Source organism: Seriola aureovittata, chromosome 2, assembly GCF_021018895.1.
Source record: "Seriola aureovittata isolate HTS-2021-v1 ecotype China chromosome 2, ASM2101889v1, whole genome shotgun sequence".
Lineage (NCBI taxonomy): Eukaryota > Metazoa > Chordata > Actinopteri > Carangiformes > Carangidae > Seriola > Seriola aureovittata.
Genome location: NC_079365.1, coordinates 14,461,424 through 14,479,322, shown reverse-complemented (window position 1 = coordinate 14,479,322; position 17,899 = coordinate 14,461,424). Strand labels below are relative to the sequence as shown.

General features: G+C 38.8%; 3 protein-coding genes across 6 annotated transcripts; 2 read left to right on the top strand and 1 right to left on the bottom strand.

Annotated features, from left to right (window-relative positions):
- Positions 1-692: 692 nt before the first annotated feature.
- On the top strand, positions 693-4,830 carry fkbp11 (FKBP prolyl isomerase 11). Its single transcript, XM_056388958.1, has 6 exons — positions 693-1,052; positions 1,167-1,229; positions 3,304-3,391; positions 3,544-3,577; positions 3,726-3,796; positions 4,579-4,830. The coding sequence occupies exons 1-6, from the start codon at positions 927-929 to the stop codon at positions 4,785-4,787; spliced, it is 591 nt and encodes a 196-aa protein (XP_056244933.1). The 5' UTR covers positions 693-926; the 3' UTR covers positions 4,788-4,830.
- Positions 4,831-6,378: 1,548 nt separating this feature from the next.
- On the top strand, positions 6,379-8,495 carry LOC130177345 (40S ribosomal protein S26). Its single transcript, XM_056389002.1, has 4 exons — positions 6,379-6,521; positions 7,726-7,903; positions 8,018-8,148; positions 8,396-8,495. Exons 1-4 carry the CDS (start codon positions 6,519-6,521, stop codon positions 8,429-8,431), a joined length of 348 nt encoding a protein of 115 aa, XP_056244977.1. The 5' UTR covers positions 6,379-6,518; the 3' UTR covers positions 8,432-8,495.
- A 771-nt stretch (positions 8,496-9,266) lies between these two features.
- Positions 9,267-17,260, bottom strand: LOC130177309 (zinc finger protein Eos-like). Of its 4 annotated transcripts, none has more exons than XM_056388918.1 (8): positions 16,935-17,258; positions 15,727-15,784; positions 15,522-15,626; positions 14,930-15,184; positions 14,399-14,566; positions 14,156-14,305; positions 13,697-13,828; positions 9,267-13,246 (listed from the first exon to the last, which is right to left on the bottom strand). In XM_056388918.1, the coding sequence occupies exons 2-8, from the start codon at positions 15,764-15,766 to the stop codon at positions 12,363-12,365; spliced, it is 1,734 nt and encodes a 577-aa protein (XP_056244893.1). In that variant the 5' UTR covers positions 15,767-15,784; positions 16,935-17,258; the 3' UTR covers positions 9,267-12,362. The 4 variants fall into 4 exon arrangements, with proteins under 4 accessions (XP_056244893.1, XP_056244901.1, XP_056244909.1 ...); XM_056388926.1 differs by lacking the exon at positions 16,935-17,258 and adding an exon at positions 16,175-16,826; XM_056388934.1 differs by lacking the exon at positions 13,697-13,828 and having other exon boundaries at positions 16,935-17,260.
- Positions 17,261-17,899: the final 639 nt, after the last annotated feature.

Genomic DNA, 17,899 nt, shown 5'->3' with positions numbered 1-17,899 from the left:
TAGTTCATCAATAAAACTAGTTGTTTACGAACATGTTTACAAAGAGTGGGGTTATATTCAAAGTAGTAGTTATATGATTTTAAAGACCCTGAGAACTTGAATAACATGAAAACATTTATAACCAAACAGTTTAAGTGATGTGTTCTTTCATAGGTAGGGCTATTTGTTTCTAGCTTTCTTCAGTGGTTTGAAGCAGGTGGGCTCATTCAGAAAAAGGTGCTGTCACATGTTTTTATGCATCAATCAGATTTAGCAACTTTTGAATCAAAATCTGATGAAAGTTGTTTCTTATGTTGGACATGCACACAGTCCTGGTGAAGCAGATCAGCTGAGTGTTAAATATTAACTATTTTTCCCCCAAACTTGAACTTATTGTTTTCTATGAAGCCATGGATATTTATTGCTGTGGAGAAACAATATTTACAATAAGTTTTAAGGGACTTTGACATCACTTCCGAGTTGAAGTCGCCTTCTCATCATCTTAACATTTCTGAAGTCAGGACCAGTGGGCTAGCGAGGGGTACTATGGCAGCGACGTGGCGTCTGTGCAGCAGGCTTGAGCAGGGCACGTCTGCTTCTAGCAGGCTCCAGCATGGAGCAGCGGAGCCGGTGTGGATCAGAAGCTGCACAGCACCGCCCCCAAGCGTCTCTGCAGAGCGCCGCTTCCGCTTCCCACCCACGGCAGCCTGATGGGATGCGAGCGGAATGTATGAGGCGGGCTCTTCAGGGAGACCCAGGTGTTGGGACAACGTCCACGGACTGCTAGTCCTTATCGCTACAGTACTATAACACATCAGCATTACTTGGTGCTAAGCCATTTTGGACTGAGAGGTCGACGGGCATACTGTGCAGCTCGGCCTCTCTCTCTCTCTCTTTCTCCCTTTCTATCTGCTGTGTGTAGAAGAAGCATACACGGAAGTTGTTGGATGGCAGCTCTTTTCCAGAAGTTCACAATGAAGACCAGCGTTTTTCTGCTCCTGCTCGCAGCTTTCACCTGTGGACTCGCACAGGGAGAAGAAAATGCAGCCGAGGAGCTGCAGGTGGAGACCTTGGTGAGTGGGACACATGTGTAACAGTCATACTGCAGTAAAACAGCGGCTCTAATACATTAACACGCAATGATAAATACATGCAACAGTGTTAACAGTCAACTCTTCTGACCCAAGGTGAAACCCGAAACTTGCTCTGTACTTTCCACAATGGGAGACACGCTGCAAATCCACTACACGGTAAGACAAATAAACAGCAACTTATTCATTGTCAACTACACGAGTTAAACAATCCAGCCCGGTGCGCGTGCGTCGGATAAAGATCTGTAGATCTGAAGGGCCCAGCTGATGACGAATGCAGTTGTTGTCAATGTGGCACCGTCTGAATAAAGCATGTGCACACCGCTGATTATGCATTTACACACTGACAGTGGATTTGAATGATAAACAGACCTGCGGTCAGCAGCTGGGAGAGACGGTCCTCTTTGACTATGGGACAGATAGTGAGTATTTTAGTGTGTATATGCGTGTGTGGTTCATATGGTTAAATGTAACGTGTGAATAGGTCGATTCGGCTTTTACTATGGAGTGATGGGGCGGTGCAACACGTCAGCAGTAACAGCACTGTGTGTCAGTGGGCAGCACTTCGTCCATGCATTATACTGGAGGCTCTGTGGTTTCCAGTTTCCACACACGCGCGTTGATCTTCAGGAGTTTCAAAACTCAGTGTTTGATGATATGAATTTCAATAACAAAATGTGTAATGACAGGTAATTTGCACATTTGCTGCCATATCATACACAGTTAGTTCCAACATGTGCTTCATTATTACACTGGAGACACGGAGCTCATCATCTGATTTTCCCCAAAAATACTTTTGAAAAACACAAAAGGTCATTTAATAAAACGTATGGAAACATTCTGTAGGCTACTGAAACTTTTTCCTGAACCCCGAAAGACTCTACTAACCATCTGGTTGAAAGAATATGCTGTGTATTGCGCCATAAAAAAAGAGTTAGTTAATTAAATACAAAATAACATTAATATAATATTAACACGTTAATATTTTGCTTGTGTTTTACAAAAAGCACATAGAAATAGAACATTTTCTGTCCTGATACCTGGAGAGGAAATACAGTCCCAACCTGAAAAAACCTTTTCCTTGAAGATTTATGAAATACCTTAGGAACAGCTGTAAGGACGAAAAAAAAACTTCAGGTATTTCGGTATTTTCCGGAAAATCTGATGCTTAGTTGTGTAGCTCGAAAGTAATCATATACACAGAGGCACAGACTGTGGCTAAAGCATATAGCACACAGTATGAACAAAACACATACAAAGTAATATTTACACTAGGTCCCTTTTAGTCACCTTGGCAACAACTAGTCTTCCTGGGGTCCATAGTAAAAAATACACAATATAATCAACAAATGCTTACACATATACTACATACAGTACATAATACACACAGCTGCAATATCACCATTATACCAACATAATAAAACAACAGAACCCAATTAAATTTCCAACTGAATATTACATAGAATGTGAGAAGGGAATAAACAAATTTAATGAAACCTAACCTGATCTAAATGTAAATGGACTTGATTGTCTCAATCACCTAACTTACCACAGATGCTGGGACTGTCTCTGTCTCTGGGCAGCAGCTTGGCCTTTCCATTGCACATGTCACTAATAAAGCATCTACTAAGAGTCCAGTTAGACTCAGAGTGGTTTATAAACAAATCTCAACAGATTTAGGAACAGTTAACACTTTAATTAATGACACAGATGAGACAAACTCTGATTGCTAAATTTATGTAGAAGCTGCCCATCTTTCAACGCTGTGGCTTACATTATCAAACGCAGAATTACTGTATGATAAAAATTCATTCATTCAGCTCTAGCCAATAGTGCATCTATGTATATAGTTTCTAATATAAAAGATGAAATATTTCAATTATTTTATATCCACCTTATTTTTATTTCCTATTTTGAGTATACACATGTTTAAACACACATTTGTTTTTTAAATTGTTTTATCAAAAGTGCAAAACTATAGATGTTCAAAATGTTTTGGAACAGCACTGTTGAAAAGTAAAAGTAAACACATGTCAAAACCACAATATTTTTTGCTTTCTTTAAGTAATAAATAAATAAAATTAAGTCAAATTCACTTCTTAAAAGCATGCACCAAATACACAAAGAACTAAAAAATTAACAGATTTAAACTAACTGAGCTGAAATATATCTTTGAGTGGCTTTTCATTTATGTCATTGTCTCATATTTCTCAATCTATGTTTCATTGTTCAGGGTAAACTGATGGATGGAAAGGTGATCGACTCATCACTGTCCCGGGACCCTCTTGTTGTTGAGCTGGGGAAGAGGACAGTTATTGCTGGTAAATGAACAAATAATAGTTTTGTCAAGGCTGTGTTGCTCAGTCAGTAACAAACTGGGTTACATTTGAGAGATAACTGCAGCCTGTTGTGTGGCGGAGAATGTGCCTGCTTTGCTGATTTGCTGATTTTCTCTGTGTGATTTTCTTATCAGGACTGGAACAAAGCTTGGTTGGCGTGTGTGAAGGGTAAGCGAAAAGTAAAGGTCCATTGAGAGGAGAAAGCTTAGCAATGGATTCAGTTTAAAAAAAAAAAACAAAGTTAATGGTTTTGTGATAGAATCTGAGAAACGGCTCCTCGGTAACGGCGTTTTGTGTTTCTCATTCTCTCATTCAGGCAAAAAATCAAAGCCACTATTCCCTCTCACCTTGCATATGGAAAAAAGGGTTACCTTCCTACGATTCCAGGTACTGAGCACACAAATTAACACACACTGAGAGACACCAGAGGTTGACTGAGGATTTGAGAAACTGCACCACTACACATACAACACAGCAGTGTTAATAAGAATATCTTCATGTACATATGTGTAATGTTATGGCACACATATGCAGACGCCTACAGAAAAATCAAATTGATGTTGAATGCTGCAGTATAGTCACCGTTCTGTACATACTGGAGACTAATTTTGCGCTTCAATGTGCAGCTCTACACAGCTAAGTATGATCACATATATTTAACATTAGCACAATCACATTGAACATTTGTTTTTAGGATGAGGCTGATATTCAAATTTTTAAATGTGGGGAATACAAAGTACAAGTACAAAGTTTCATGTTTTTAGTGATTTCCTTAAACAGCTGCAGTTTTTAGTGTAATTGTTGGGGACTACTTTCAGCTGTGAATTAATACACAATAGTGAGTAATTACATCAGCGGGATGGTGTATGTGAGGATGAATCAAAATTATTAAAAAAAAAAAAAAAAGAAATGAATAAACCGTTAAGTGTTTTCAATAGTTTTTTTAATCTTTTTATAGGATTTTTTTCTTGTTGTAAATAGTATTTATTTACAACAAGAAAAAGATAAAAAATTAAATATATGTTGGTTACCCTTTTTCTTTTTTAGATGTCATGTAATATTATATATTTTAAAATAACAAAAAATACTACCAAGCATTTCGCTTCATGTTGTACGTGTGTAACTGTGTATTTTTACAAAACAATGAATCTAACCTTGATCTGTCCAAGGTGATGCTGCTCTTGAGTTCGAGGTGGAGGTGATTTCTCTAACACAGCAAACACCGTGGCAGAAAATGGTCAACGACGTGTTCCCCCTCGTGTGTTTGGCCCTGGTCCCCACTCTGCTCGGCATGGTGGGACTTTACCTTTACAAAAAGGCCAACTCCCAGAAGCCTAGCAAAAAGAAGGCAAAGGATAAGAAGATCAAGAAGAAATAAGGACAAGGCACAGAACTATTTAAATAAACATTTTTTAATTGTATTTTTTTCTTCTTTGTGTTCATTTAGTACTAATACTTGCTTTTAATAGATATACTAAGACCTGGAATTACTGTCTTCTGATAATACAACTGTTAACTTTTGAGGTCAGTGTTTAGGATATGTGTTGTACCATTAACAGCTTCACTAACAGTGGCATTTCTCAGCACTAACAGAGAAATTGCAGATTCATGAAGTTTAAGAGCTTGAAGCTGGTGTTTCCTGTGTCAGATTGTGTATTACCAGAAGCAGTAGCTGCCAAAAACCCAATAAATCTGTACAAGTCATCACCACAAGCAGAGAGATTAGACTTAATCATTTAACAAGTGTGTTTTACTCCTCTCTGCTCCTTTGGAAGGTGGCTCGAAACCAGAGATGATATGATCAACAGCAAAAAGAGTTTTTTACAAGGCGAGAGGACATTTTGTTAAAGTGTGAGGACACAAATGTGAGAACAGCCTTCAGAATGAATTAACCGACATGATGCAACAGCTCACGTGACCCTTCTTAAGTGTGTTGTTCTTCAGGTGTTTTGTATGAGAATCTACTGAATAGCATTTTGTGTCAGGTAAAGGGCAGATAATTTAGAAAGAGTGCCACTGTATAGCCTTATGTAATAGGCTACTGACTACCTAAAAGGTGACACGTCGCTAAGAGGAGATGGAGCATCATCTGAGGAATTTATCTAAATAAATACCTTCTTTTTGAGGAAGACCAACAGCAGACACTAAAAACAACTGAATGAATAACTTGTAATACACCTGCTTATCTTGCAACTCTTTCATCTCTATGACACACTGCATCTCTTTCTTGGTCTAGCTTAAGAGGAGAGGGAGATGTTTGTTACTTATTTTAGAGGAGATGGAAAAAAATTGGCCCCATTTGTACAAATCGTTTATTAAATGAAAAATCTCTGAAAAATCCGAATAGTTCCTCCCTGCTGTCTCTAATGGCTTCACTGTCAATTTGGCTGTAGAGATGTTAAAAATCACATCCTCCAAATAGATATACAGCAACAGAAACTCATCATCAACACAGCACAGTCCCATTGTTAGACCTGATAAGTGTAAAACACTTATATACATGTGTAGTCTGTAGAGGGCCGGTTTTTCTTCTGTTTCTACTCTAGCCAAGTATTTCCAGTAGAATTCAAACCATGGGTGAAAAAAAAACATGACATTTTCACATTTTGGTAAAAATCATATGGCCAATAAAACCAAGAGAACAAAGTAGGCTGATTAATTTCACATTCAAGGTCACATATTAACATAACATTTTTTGCAAAAAAATATTCGTATTTTAATTCATTGTATCCTGTCGATGTTAGTAAAAGAATTGAAGAACATAGGTGTACTTGTTTTATACACGGCGTTGCTCGACGGCACTGCCCTTCTCTGGATTATCACAGTAATGGACAGCTCCGCTCGCTCCGGTGACGTTTGGATAGAAATATATGTACACTGATATCCCTCCGCGAATACAAGTTTGTTAATGTTGTTTTCCGCAGTTATTTGTATGTAGTTATTTTTTAATTTTAACTGTAAACCAAACACAAAATATTTTAGATAATAAAAATAAAACATAACATCGATTAGCTAGCCTTCTTAATATAAATATTTAGAGGGCGGAGCGGATTGCACTACTTCTCGCGGTACAACCTCTTCCGGTCCTCTTTCCAGCTTCCCGTGCAACATGGTGAGTGTCTTTCAGTGGCGGCCGTATGGCAAAACCGAAATAAATTGATGTTTTATTCGAACAGTCATACTTTATCGTATCTTTTTAGGTACTATAAACAAACTACTCAACACGGTGTGGGGAATCAGTGTTAGATGTTGGTCAAATTGATTAAAAAATGAGTCTGGGCCTAACGCTAGCTGTTAGCAGGCTAGCCGTTTTGTGCATGTGTTCCTGTGAACCAGAATAACGCCGCTGTTGAAGTGCGGTCAAATACATTGGGGAAAATATGGGTTAAAATACATGTGTTGCTCTTTCGTCGTGTCCTCCAATACGTAAAGTAAAATACGAAACGTGAAAGTACACATTTAACAGTAGCCTCGAAACACCGCAGCCAATCCATGCGTTTGACGATCCACTGTGTGTTGAGTCTTGCCTGCAGTACAAGAGACGCAAAGTAATGGCCTGTGTTCACCTAACAAAATACTGATACAACGTGTTGTAAAGTGAGTTTATACCGTCATGGCATAGACACTCTAATTATGGCTAATTGGGCTGTTTGAGCGTGAGCTTACGTGTGTATCTTTATTCCTCAATTTCTGCAAATGGTGGAAGCGCGTTATTGAAAATTTAAATTTACAGTCGTTCATGTCTAAATTAAGTTTTTTCAAAATTGTAGAAAATTAAACTTCAGGCTAGTGGCTACAGCTGCAATGATTAGTTGACATTAAAATAGAAGCATTTTTACAATCATTAAATTTTACTAAAATGTAAATGCAGTTTGCAACCACGTGAAGATGTTTGGCTTTTCAGATGAAAATCATAAAACTAAATGTCTTTGGGGTTTGGACTATTGGCCATTTGAAGGTGTCATCTTGGACTCTTAGAAACTGGGATAGGCAGTTATAATTGTCACCATTGCCTGGTAGCTGGACAGATTAACTAATTAAAATAATTAATAGCTGTAACCCTACTTTTGCCAATGTTCTAATGTTTTTGGTATGTATTGTAACTCCATGCCTTTCTTTTAATAGCTAATATCTGATAATTTTTCTGCGAACCACTTTTCCTCTAACAAAAGATACTGAACTTAGGTTGTATAAGCACAATCAGATCACATTTGCTTTAGGTGCTTTATAGTTTTTGATATTTAACGATCACTTGATGAATTTCTAGGCTGTTATGTAAAATGCACTATGCACTAACTGTGGCCTCTGTTTTACAGACTAAGAAGAGGAGGAATAACGGTCGTGCCAAGAAGGGCCGTGGGCACGTGCAGCCCATCCGCTGCACCAACTGTGCCCGTTGTGTCCCCAAGGACAAGGCCATCAAGAAGTTTGTCATCAGGAACATAGTGGAGGCTGCCGCCGTAAGAGACATATCAGAGGCCAGTGTCTTTGACTGTGAGTGTATTTTTGCTTTGTTTTTTTTTTCATTTCACACATCATGAAACTCTTAGTATATTTTTTTTGTCAGCATGTCCTCATCTGTACTCGTCTCCTGTGTCCGCTTTGCAGCTTATGTTCTGCCCAAGCTCTATGTGAAGCTGCACTACTGTGTCAGCTGTGCCATCCACAGTAAAGTGGTGAGGAACCGCTCCTGTGAGGCCAGGAAAGACCGCACCCCACCACCCAGGTTCAGACCCACGGTGAGCACCATCCAGAACACTGCCCTGAATGTTTACTGAAGTCTTGTGCTGCTGGATAATTGGACTAGTCATAGCAGGAAAAGAACAAGTGAAACCAATAATGTTAATGACTGTTAATTTGAAACAAGCAAGTATGCACTATATTGGAGCACCAGGTCTCATATGCCCAACTTAATGTAATTGGTTACACCTGTGTTTGACAATCAATAAGTCACATGGCTCTAAAACTGTCTTTTCTCTTTCACAGGCTGGTGCACCAAGAGCTAATCCAAAGCCTATGTGAAGCAGGTTTTGAAGATGCTGTACACCTGAGGAATAAAGTCAAAAATCCTTTGAAAAAGTTGAAAGTGTGAAGCTCATTATTCTTAACTGACTGTGTGCTGTGTAAATGTAGGAGAAGACAGGCCTGTCAAGTATTTTATTTGGAATAGACTTTTACAGTACAAAACTTACAGTAGTTTAAGATCAAATTACGCAAAAGCATAATTACATATGATACATTTGAAAAGGCTCTGCAGTTATTTAAAGCGATATCAGACCATTTATAGGGGGGGGGTTAAAGAGTAAAACTCAAGGGAACAAATAGTGCAACAAGGAAAACATTTGAACACAAAATACCACAAAACTAGTTAGTTTCTTTTCTTAAGTATAGTCTTGTATGGGAGTGGACAGTCTATTTGGTTGTCCTTAAGAATACAACAGAAAGGTGACTGGGGTGTTGGTTGAGGAGCAAACAGCATTGGTACCACATGCATCAGATTTAGAAGCACATTACTGCCCAGTGTAGCACAGAAATAAAAATAAAAATGTCCAAACTCAGCCTGTGAAGACAAAAGGGGCTTTGAGATGGTGAATGTGCACCTGCTTTGATGAAGAACTTACATAAACTGGGGTGCCACACCTTCTTTAATATACTGTCACTCTAAAGGTCAATATAATGGTGGTGGGTTTAGGTGTACAAGATATTTTACACAATTAATTAATCTAAAGTAATTTCTTTGGCTTCTAGCTGCCAGCATTGCCAAACTTGTTCTGATGGATCTATGATCATCAGTTGTAAAATTGGCCACTGATCACTTGTTGGTTTAGGTGTGCTCTACACCGTTGGTGAAAAAAAATTTAAAGATGACCAAAATAATGTGGAGCCTTTTGTAACGTGCAGCACTTGCACCACAGGATCAACAAAATAAGTTTCGCACTTAAAATTTGAGAATTTAAACTGTTGAGGAAAATGCAGAAAAGACCTCAGGCCAAAGGCACAATAGCAAAGTCTACTACACACAAATCACACCAACTGGAGAAGAATCACACCTGGGCCTTTATTTTTTTTTAGATAAGTTGTTGCCTAAATCAGAATATACAATGTAAAGCAGGGCCTAAGATGTAATTGGATAAAAATATTTCCTTGCTCATGCAAACTGATGTGACAATTTCAGTGATTTGTAATGACAACTTTGGTGTCAAATCATTTACATTTAAGTCACACTAAATGTCTAGATCAGGTTGCAGAAAACTACATTTCAAGAGTCTGATTAGTTTACAAACCAACTACTGTCCTAACATGACTTAACAGTCTTTATTCTTCTATTAAGGGAAGATAATCTGATTTTTAAATTAAATTATTACTTTGGAAAAAACGTTTTTAACCACCTGTTTAAGTTTGTGTGTTTCTATATTGGTGACAAGATCACCACATTGCATTGTGCCAACAACAGATGTTCTCTTACATCTCATACAGCAATGTATAACAAAGCCAACTTTCTAATTATCCCTCAAATAAATGTATTTCCACTCAAGAACTTGGAAAAAAAGGGAACCGAGGTATGAAAAGAAAATATTTTATCTTGTAGCTTCTGCATAATTTATACTGTATGTACAAATTAATTTACTTGAATTTTTCTTTTTGTCACTTCCCTTAATAGGGAAAAGTGCTTAACAGTGGGAAGTACTGGCTCTTTGGCTCAGCCACGAGGGAACCATTATTTGGTGCTATACAGAACCACACTCACTGTCTAAAAATAATATGAAAACCAAGTAATTTATTATTCCCTGTTGTAAAAACTATATTTTGGAGTTTGCACATTTAGACCACTACTTATAGTGTGAGAATCCATACAAGATTAAATTTAATACATGACAGAACTAAGGAACTGTTCCCAGAGCTAAAATGTCCATTTAGAGCCTTTAGTAGTTCAGTTGCTTCTGTTTAGACTGCAAAAGACTTGTGAAAAGCAACATTTATTTAAGCTGAAAAGATCTACCCTTTATTAAATAATGTCAAAATATCAGTTCTGATAAACACATATGGGATAAATTTAGTTCCATAAGCCATTTTGTGTGCAATTTAAAAGTTAATGGGCTCAAGTCAACTGATCATTTTTACCATTTTCTTCAGGTTTTTTGGATAGCAGTGCATACATGAATCGTTAAGTCTGTCCAAAACTCTCATGAGGCCATTTATAATGGCGTACATAGAGATCAATCTCACGAAAAGTGGCTAAAACAAATATCTCTGTTGTTTTAACATGTAAACAGACTGACTGAATCAGAATCATGAGCTGACGGTGTTCTTTGAACTGACACATTTCTCCTGACATATATTTAGTTTCTGCACAATTTTACCAAGAAAGCATAATTCATTATTAACCATAACTGATAGAACTGATTGTGAAATAAACACTTGTCTCACTCTAATGTCACAACAGTTCCTGGTGACTGTGGACTGAAAGTGTTCAAAGAAAAAGCAAATAAAACATCTTTTGGATTTAACCTGTGAGGACGGTAGTAAACTGTCGCTGTACACTGCACTCATTCATGTCATAGCAGCATGTGCCAAATGCCATGCACATATAGTCTTTGATAAAGTAGCAGAATTGCTTTTTTTTTAACACTTTAATATAAATCAACCATATCTGAATAGGATAAATAGATATTGTGCAAAGCCATAAGCCAGATACTTAAGTGTCTGGAAAACAACTTGAGTGCTTAATCATTTTATAACTCATGATCTCTAACATCACCCACAATGATCACTTTCAAGATGTGATGCAGTAGCTCATGTACTTCAGTCTGGTCAACAAGGTGTGATCAGGGTGAAGAAAGGCACAATACAATGAGATAACACCAAAATCAGGTTTAAATATAGCATAAAGTGTTAGTGTTGGTTTGCAGTTTGATGGGGTGATGAAAGGGAAAATGTTGCGGACTTGTAGAGACCCTAACCTCTTCAGTAATCTCTAAAATTGTGGCAGTGATACTCGTACTCCTTTCCTAGTGAGAAAAACATTCCATCAGTTTTTCTCACATTTGAGAGAAATGTGCAGGTCATTAATGTATTCTACAAAATAGTTTAATATAATCATAGTATTCTGGCAGGTATCAGTGCAACAAAAGCAGTCATAGAAAAGAAAAACAAACATTTCATACATAGTCCCACTCAGCATTCACACAAATAAAGGCCTTCATTTTTCACTTACTTATTCAATTTACTTCCAAAAAACACAGGGTCTCTCATGTTTTCACTCTCTCTCACACATACACTCAGATCTGTCAACCAAACCCCCATTAAAAACGAAAGTGCATTTCTAATTCACGGACAACTCCTCAAACACAACTATTCAACTTGGACCTGGTTTTTGAGTTTGGTCTGCACTTCGCATTTTAAGAAACAATCAATTGTACACAGTCAACCCAAAGATGGTAAAAGCTTTGCAAAATGTAACATTTGTTAGGGAATCATGAAAAACATTACAACAAGGCATTAAAAACTCTACAGATTCCATTGGAAGCGAGCCTTCTTCATTCTTCACATTAATTTTTTTTTATTTTTTACATTATTTCTGTTAAAGTGCACGAGAGGGGCAAGTTTTTATGCTATGGACTAAAGTCAGAATGGTCTACTATAATTTGTGCATCAGGTTTGAATCCTGAATTTTGGAGCAAGGCACATCTGTGGATGAAAAAGTGATTTGGCTCTTCATCTATTTTAGAATACATTTAATTCAAAGTGCATTTTAAATAGATTTGTTGTTCCAAGTGCATTAAAAATAATAAGGATTACGATTATACGTACTGTACCAATGCCTCTTTGAAATATTTGTGTCAGGTTAACATCATCAGTGTCCCCTTTAGCTTGTATGCAGACCAAACCCATCCAGGTCCTTGTCTCAGTGTAAAAATAGCTATAGGTGTAGCAGGTTGTCCACGCTTTACCCTCAGTCAAGGATGTGCTCTCCGCGGACAATGTGTGAAGAAAATTCATAGCGGTCCTGACTTCGGTGGCCACAGATGTTACACTCAAAAGGCTGGCGAAAACCATGGCAGCCCATGTGAATGGTAAACATGACATGGTCCAGGAAAAGTACACGGCAGTGCTCGCAACGGAAAGAACGCACAGCCCGCCCCTCCCCGTCTACAACCCTAAAAGCCTCCCTCGAAGTGGAGGAGGGTGCGGTAGGTGAGCTGGGAGTTGGAGCGAGGGCAGGAGGAGGGGGGGCTGAGTGGCCTCCATCCTCTCTTTCCACCTCCCTTTCTTTGGCGTGGCTGGGGCTGTGTCTGTCCCGGCTCCTGTGATGTGCAATGGGAGGAGGCACTGGGTTATGGTTGTTGGAGTGGACAAGATGATGGCCATTGTTACTGTGCAGGCTTGGAGTCAGAGCAGTACTGTTGCATGGCTCATCCGGCATGCTCTCTGTGTCTGTAGAGTCCTGGCAACCATTGCTAGGTGAGGGCACATGACTTCGACCGACAGGCAGGTCTTCATGACCCTCTGCTGCCTCCCTTCCCCCTACACCCACAGCTCCCAGCCCAGTTCCTGTCCCTGTACAATCCAGCCTCGGGCCTAGAGCAATGGGGGTGTGAGAGGAGCTGTGGATCGGCCTGAGTTCCGACAGACATGAAGGGTGAGTGGTGGGAAGGTGTAGAGGTCTCAGTGTGTCTGATACCCCTGCTCCATTACCTGCTATGCCTGTGTACTCTCCTCCCAGACCAGTAAAGTGCGGGGCTTCAAGGTCCCCTGCGTGCATCTCCCCATCTCTATCCAAACCAGCACTGAACTCATAAGGTGCATCTCCAAGGTTGAGGCGTATGTGCTTCTGTCCTACAATTGAGAGAGACAAACTTACGATATTATACAATGGAAGTCTGTGGAAGATGTCACAACACCATTTTCCCAAAAAAATCTTTGGAAAGCTTGCATAGATAAATAAACAGCCTGCCAGTTTTTTAGATCCATTCTGAATAGCATAATGACGCCGGTAGTTATGTTGAGTTTCCAAAACTAAAAATGGATCTATTTATTTTAAGTCAAATGACTGGAGTGTAGTCCTGAAGCTATGGGTGAATCAGATGCGTCCAAACCAAACAATTGTTGGTAAGCTATGACAAATCATACAACTTGAATAAAACAAATGTGAATAAAATCCTGAAAGCTGGTGGTCACATCATTAGGACAAAAAGATCAGTCCTAATGCACGTGGTATCCAAATCAAGCAATGAATGCTGCTTTTAAAGTTTCCTGCACCCGTCCACACTGAGACCAAATGCTCACCTACAAATTTTTGTGGTGTGGATCTCTTGCGTTTGGTGATGCTGTTGGCGAGCCGATCGATAAATGCCATCTTGTCTGAGGAGGGTTGCAGTAGAGAGTCTGGTATAAACTCTAGCTCTCTCATCTCCTCTCCTGCACAGAGTACAAACAAACTGTGATGTTATTTTTGGGGTTTTCTTATTACTCAGACAGCATTTATCCCAAATGTTTAAGTTGTATGCTGGTTTTCATTAGAATTTAAACCACGTTTTGGATATAAAGTAAAAGTGACTATAAGTGGGGGATTCTGTTCATTACTTTGTTAGGGAGGTAGACTACATTTCTACATTAGATGCTTCTTACAATCCCTTTCGAGACTGATATTTGCAACACTATATTATGATTCAGATTCCTGTCTTATCTGAGAAAATGTTGTTTACTTCTGATATGTCATGTCGATTAATGTCATAAAACACATACCAGGAGTCTGTGCACTGGATGGCTGCTGTGACTCCAGACTCTGCAAGTAGCTGTGGCAACGCTCACGGTGCTCCTCCAGGGTACTCTGCTGTTTGTAACTACGGCCACAATAACTGCACTTATAGGGCTTCCCTACAGTTGGAGAGGACACTGGGGAGAAAGGAATATAGCATTATTATTGTCTAAACATGTCTACTATTTTAATTAAAACAGTCACTCGCTAAGCTTGAATCTGTCCTCTACCTGCATGAGTGCGAAGGTGGCCAGTAAGTGCATCTCGTCTTCGACAAGCATAGCTGCAGAAGGGACATTTAAAGGGCTTTTCCCCTGAGTGCAACTTGATGTGACGGAGCAGGTTACCCTTTTGAGTGAAGGAGGCGCCACACTGATTACACTGGAATGGTCTCTCACCTGGGAATAATTAAACCTGTAAGTCCAACTTCTCTGTTACATTACAATTATCAGAGCAGGTCTTTCCTGCGATTCATTCTGATTAATGACCAGTTTCAAATACATTTGGCACAAGCAAGATTTTTAGCTCTGCATAATCAACATTTTTTTTCTCAAAAAATGTTTTTTTTTTCTCCCCCATATTTTTTACTCCAATGTAACTATCCATCAATACAGGATAAGTACTTGTGTCAATGGCATACAATACAACAAATTGAAAAACGTGTCTACAAGACATATCAAAATCTTTTAAATCTATCCAATTTTACTTAACAAAAAGTTTTCTCATGGAAAAGATTTTTGTGAACTAAACTGATCAGTCACCTGTATGGCTGCGTTTGTGCACCATGAGAACATTAGGCCCAATGCAGATCATTCCACAGACGTCACACTTGAGCTTTCCATTTGGCAGCCTGGTGGCTCCAGTTGGCATGGTTTCAGGATTGGTGAGCTCCCTGAAGCCTCCGACAGCCTCTGATGCCTGCTCTGGACCTCCTTCCTCTACTCGCTCCCCTCTTTCATCTTCAGTACTACGACCTGGGTCTTCATCACTGTACAACTCCACTTTAATGGAGTTGGCTAAAGAGATGCAGGAGCAAAAATACAGTAGGCCTTAAATGAGATTGTCAACCAGCATGTAGCCAGAATTAATTGACTTGATAATTAACTTAGTTATTAGAGCAGGGTTGTCTCAGTAAGCTCATCTAAACTTGATATTATTAAGAGTATCCTGAATAACAAAACAATCATAAAGTTTTTGCAAACATTTGACATGTCACAGTGAAAGTGAAATGCAGTTCCATGATATATATTCTGAACTAATAAAGATGAGACATGAAAATAATTAAGATTTTGGGATGTGATTAACCATTGTATAGTCCACTTTGTGGAATTCACACTTTTTTTCCTCACTGACCACTGAGCGAGCGAGTAGGAGAGGTCTCCTTGCTGTTTGGAGTGCTCACTGTTGGACCTCCAAGGGCCCCAGAAAACTCTCTTTCCATTGAAGAGTCTCCACTAGCTGCAACGAAAGAGAAAACAAGCAAGATCTGTCATTTAACCACATGTCAGCCTTTGAAGGTAAGTATATTTGTGATAGATGTGATGTGATAGAGTCCCACCTGATATGTAAGACCGGCCATTGCAGTCATCAACATCCATACTAGTTCAAGCAGAATACTGAAATAACAGTTAATGGAGGTTAAGATCAAACTCAGTTCACACATCACACATTCACTCGCGCACCGATTCAATTAGTCATAACTTAACATAATCACATTTGTAGAAACCTTTAAAATAACAGGAGAACATACAGTAGTTATAGGTGCAGGTCCAATTTGACAACACATTATGAAATGAAAGTGCTGATGTATTTCTAAATTGAGAAATGATTTACAAGTTTAATTACATTAGAAAATTCAAAAAACAACAAAAAAAGTAAAGAAAAAAGGATAACACTAACAGTTAGCCGGAATGTTAGCTAACTACCGTTAACTTATCGATGCAATTTCAGTAAGGCCATACATTTTTAACTGCACCAACATTTAAGCGTAACATTAGCCCACTAACCATAAATGTGCTGAAGATTAGCCAACGTGGGTTAACTAATTGTACCATAAAATAATTAACTAGGAGCTAAGTTAGCGCCAACTTTAACCTTAGCTGCTACAGATCAGCTGATTGACTCAGTAATAAATAGGTTGACTCATGACAACACTGACAAAGTAACTTAACGATAAGCTAATCGAACAATAGGCGCATCCGAGACAAATGAGTCTGAAAACCAGGTCGTAGTACAGAAAGTCAGCCTTTACATAACGGTGGCGTTGAGATAAAGTTTACGGTCGGCCTTGGCTGCTAACGTTAGCTTACTGCATGTGATGGAAATTACCGTTAGCCATATTAGCTCAACTCAGCACTATAACGTTACAACAGTCTGTCATCCTTGACAGCTTATTAAAAAGCACGGCGCAAAGTTACACCTAAGTACTGTTGGCAATGACGCAAGGTAGATAACAGTGACTTGTGGCTGCGTAACGCTAAACTGGACACTGAAGTCTCTATGACGCCTTGTTGAACTGTAGCATAACAAACCACCATTAGCCTGTACTATCTTAGCTAGCTAGCCACCACAGCCAATGTTTCCTAAACCGTTGCTATGGCACCCACCGCCTCCCAGAGTGCTATGGCTAGCCAGCTAGTGTTTAGCTAGCTGGCTAGTCTGCTCTCCCTGAAGCATTGAAGCTTTGCAACACAACACAGCGGAGACAGGCCATAACAGAAGTACTTTTTAATGGTTGCCCGGTTCTCCCAGAAACTGTTGCATTACCTGTCGCTTGCAGGGCCGTTCCAGTGAGATTATTCTGTATTTTCATCAGCCTGTTTATGACGGCAGCATCTCCCGGTAGCGTTTACCTCCAGCTCCAAAGAATTTCCGGTGACATCCCGAGCGTAACTGCCTTTGAGCCAGCAGCAGCGAACGGGCTGACATGAGTTACAAATCTGCATAGAAACTAAGAGAAAATCTGCAAGCAAGACTTATTTATATTGTACCACGCCTTATCTCTCATTGTGATGCTTCACTGTCTGAAAGCTGCCGGCTTCTAATCACATTTCTCAATACTGAACAGAGCACAAAATTGTCTCGAGGTAATAAAGCACAATGCCCTTGTAGTACATCGTACCCTGGGATCTAGGTGTTTGAATAGCTACTTCTGTGACTTTGTTTTTCTTTAGAATAATGTATTGTGTTCAGTCAAAAATATTCTTGGTTATCCTTTGAAATTTTATGATACCAGTGCCAATACAACACCTGGGTTTTGCTACCAAAAGAAGCATATACTACAAACTTAGGTATATGACAATTTTAAATAATTTTCAACACAATAATAGATTATATATGTATTATTATATTTTCTTAACAAAAATCACCCATACAACAACTTTGCCTCAAATTTTGCAAAAATATAGAAAAAAAAAAATCTGATCAAAGAAAAATTAGGCCTAAGCAAAACTTTTTTTGGTTGTCAGTTTTCAATACTCTGTGCTATTTCAATCGGTACTCAAAAAGTATTGAAGATCCATACCCAACCATAAATGAAAATGACAGACTCAGAACAATATAAAGTTAAGATAGATATTTAACTGTTTCCTGTTCAAGAATGATCTCCACCATATAATATGTCTATGTTCCAAGAGAACACTAGATTATGTTGTTCACTGATTTCAAGGTAAAGTAATAGTTCCTTTACAGAACATATAGGAGTAGGGATCAGACTCGGAGGATTAATTGGA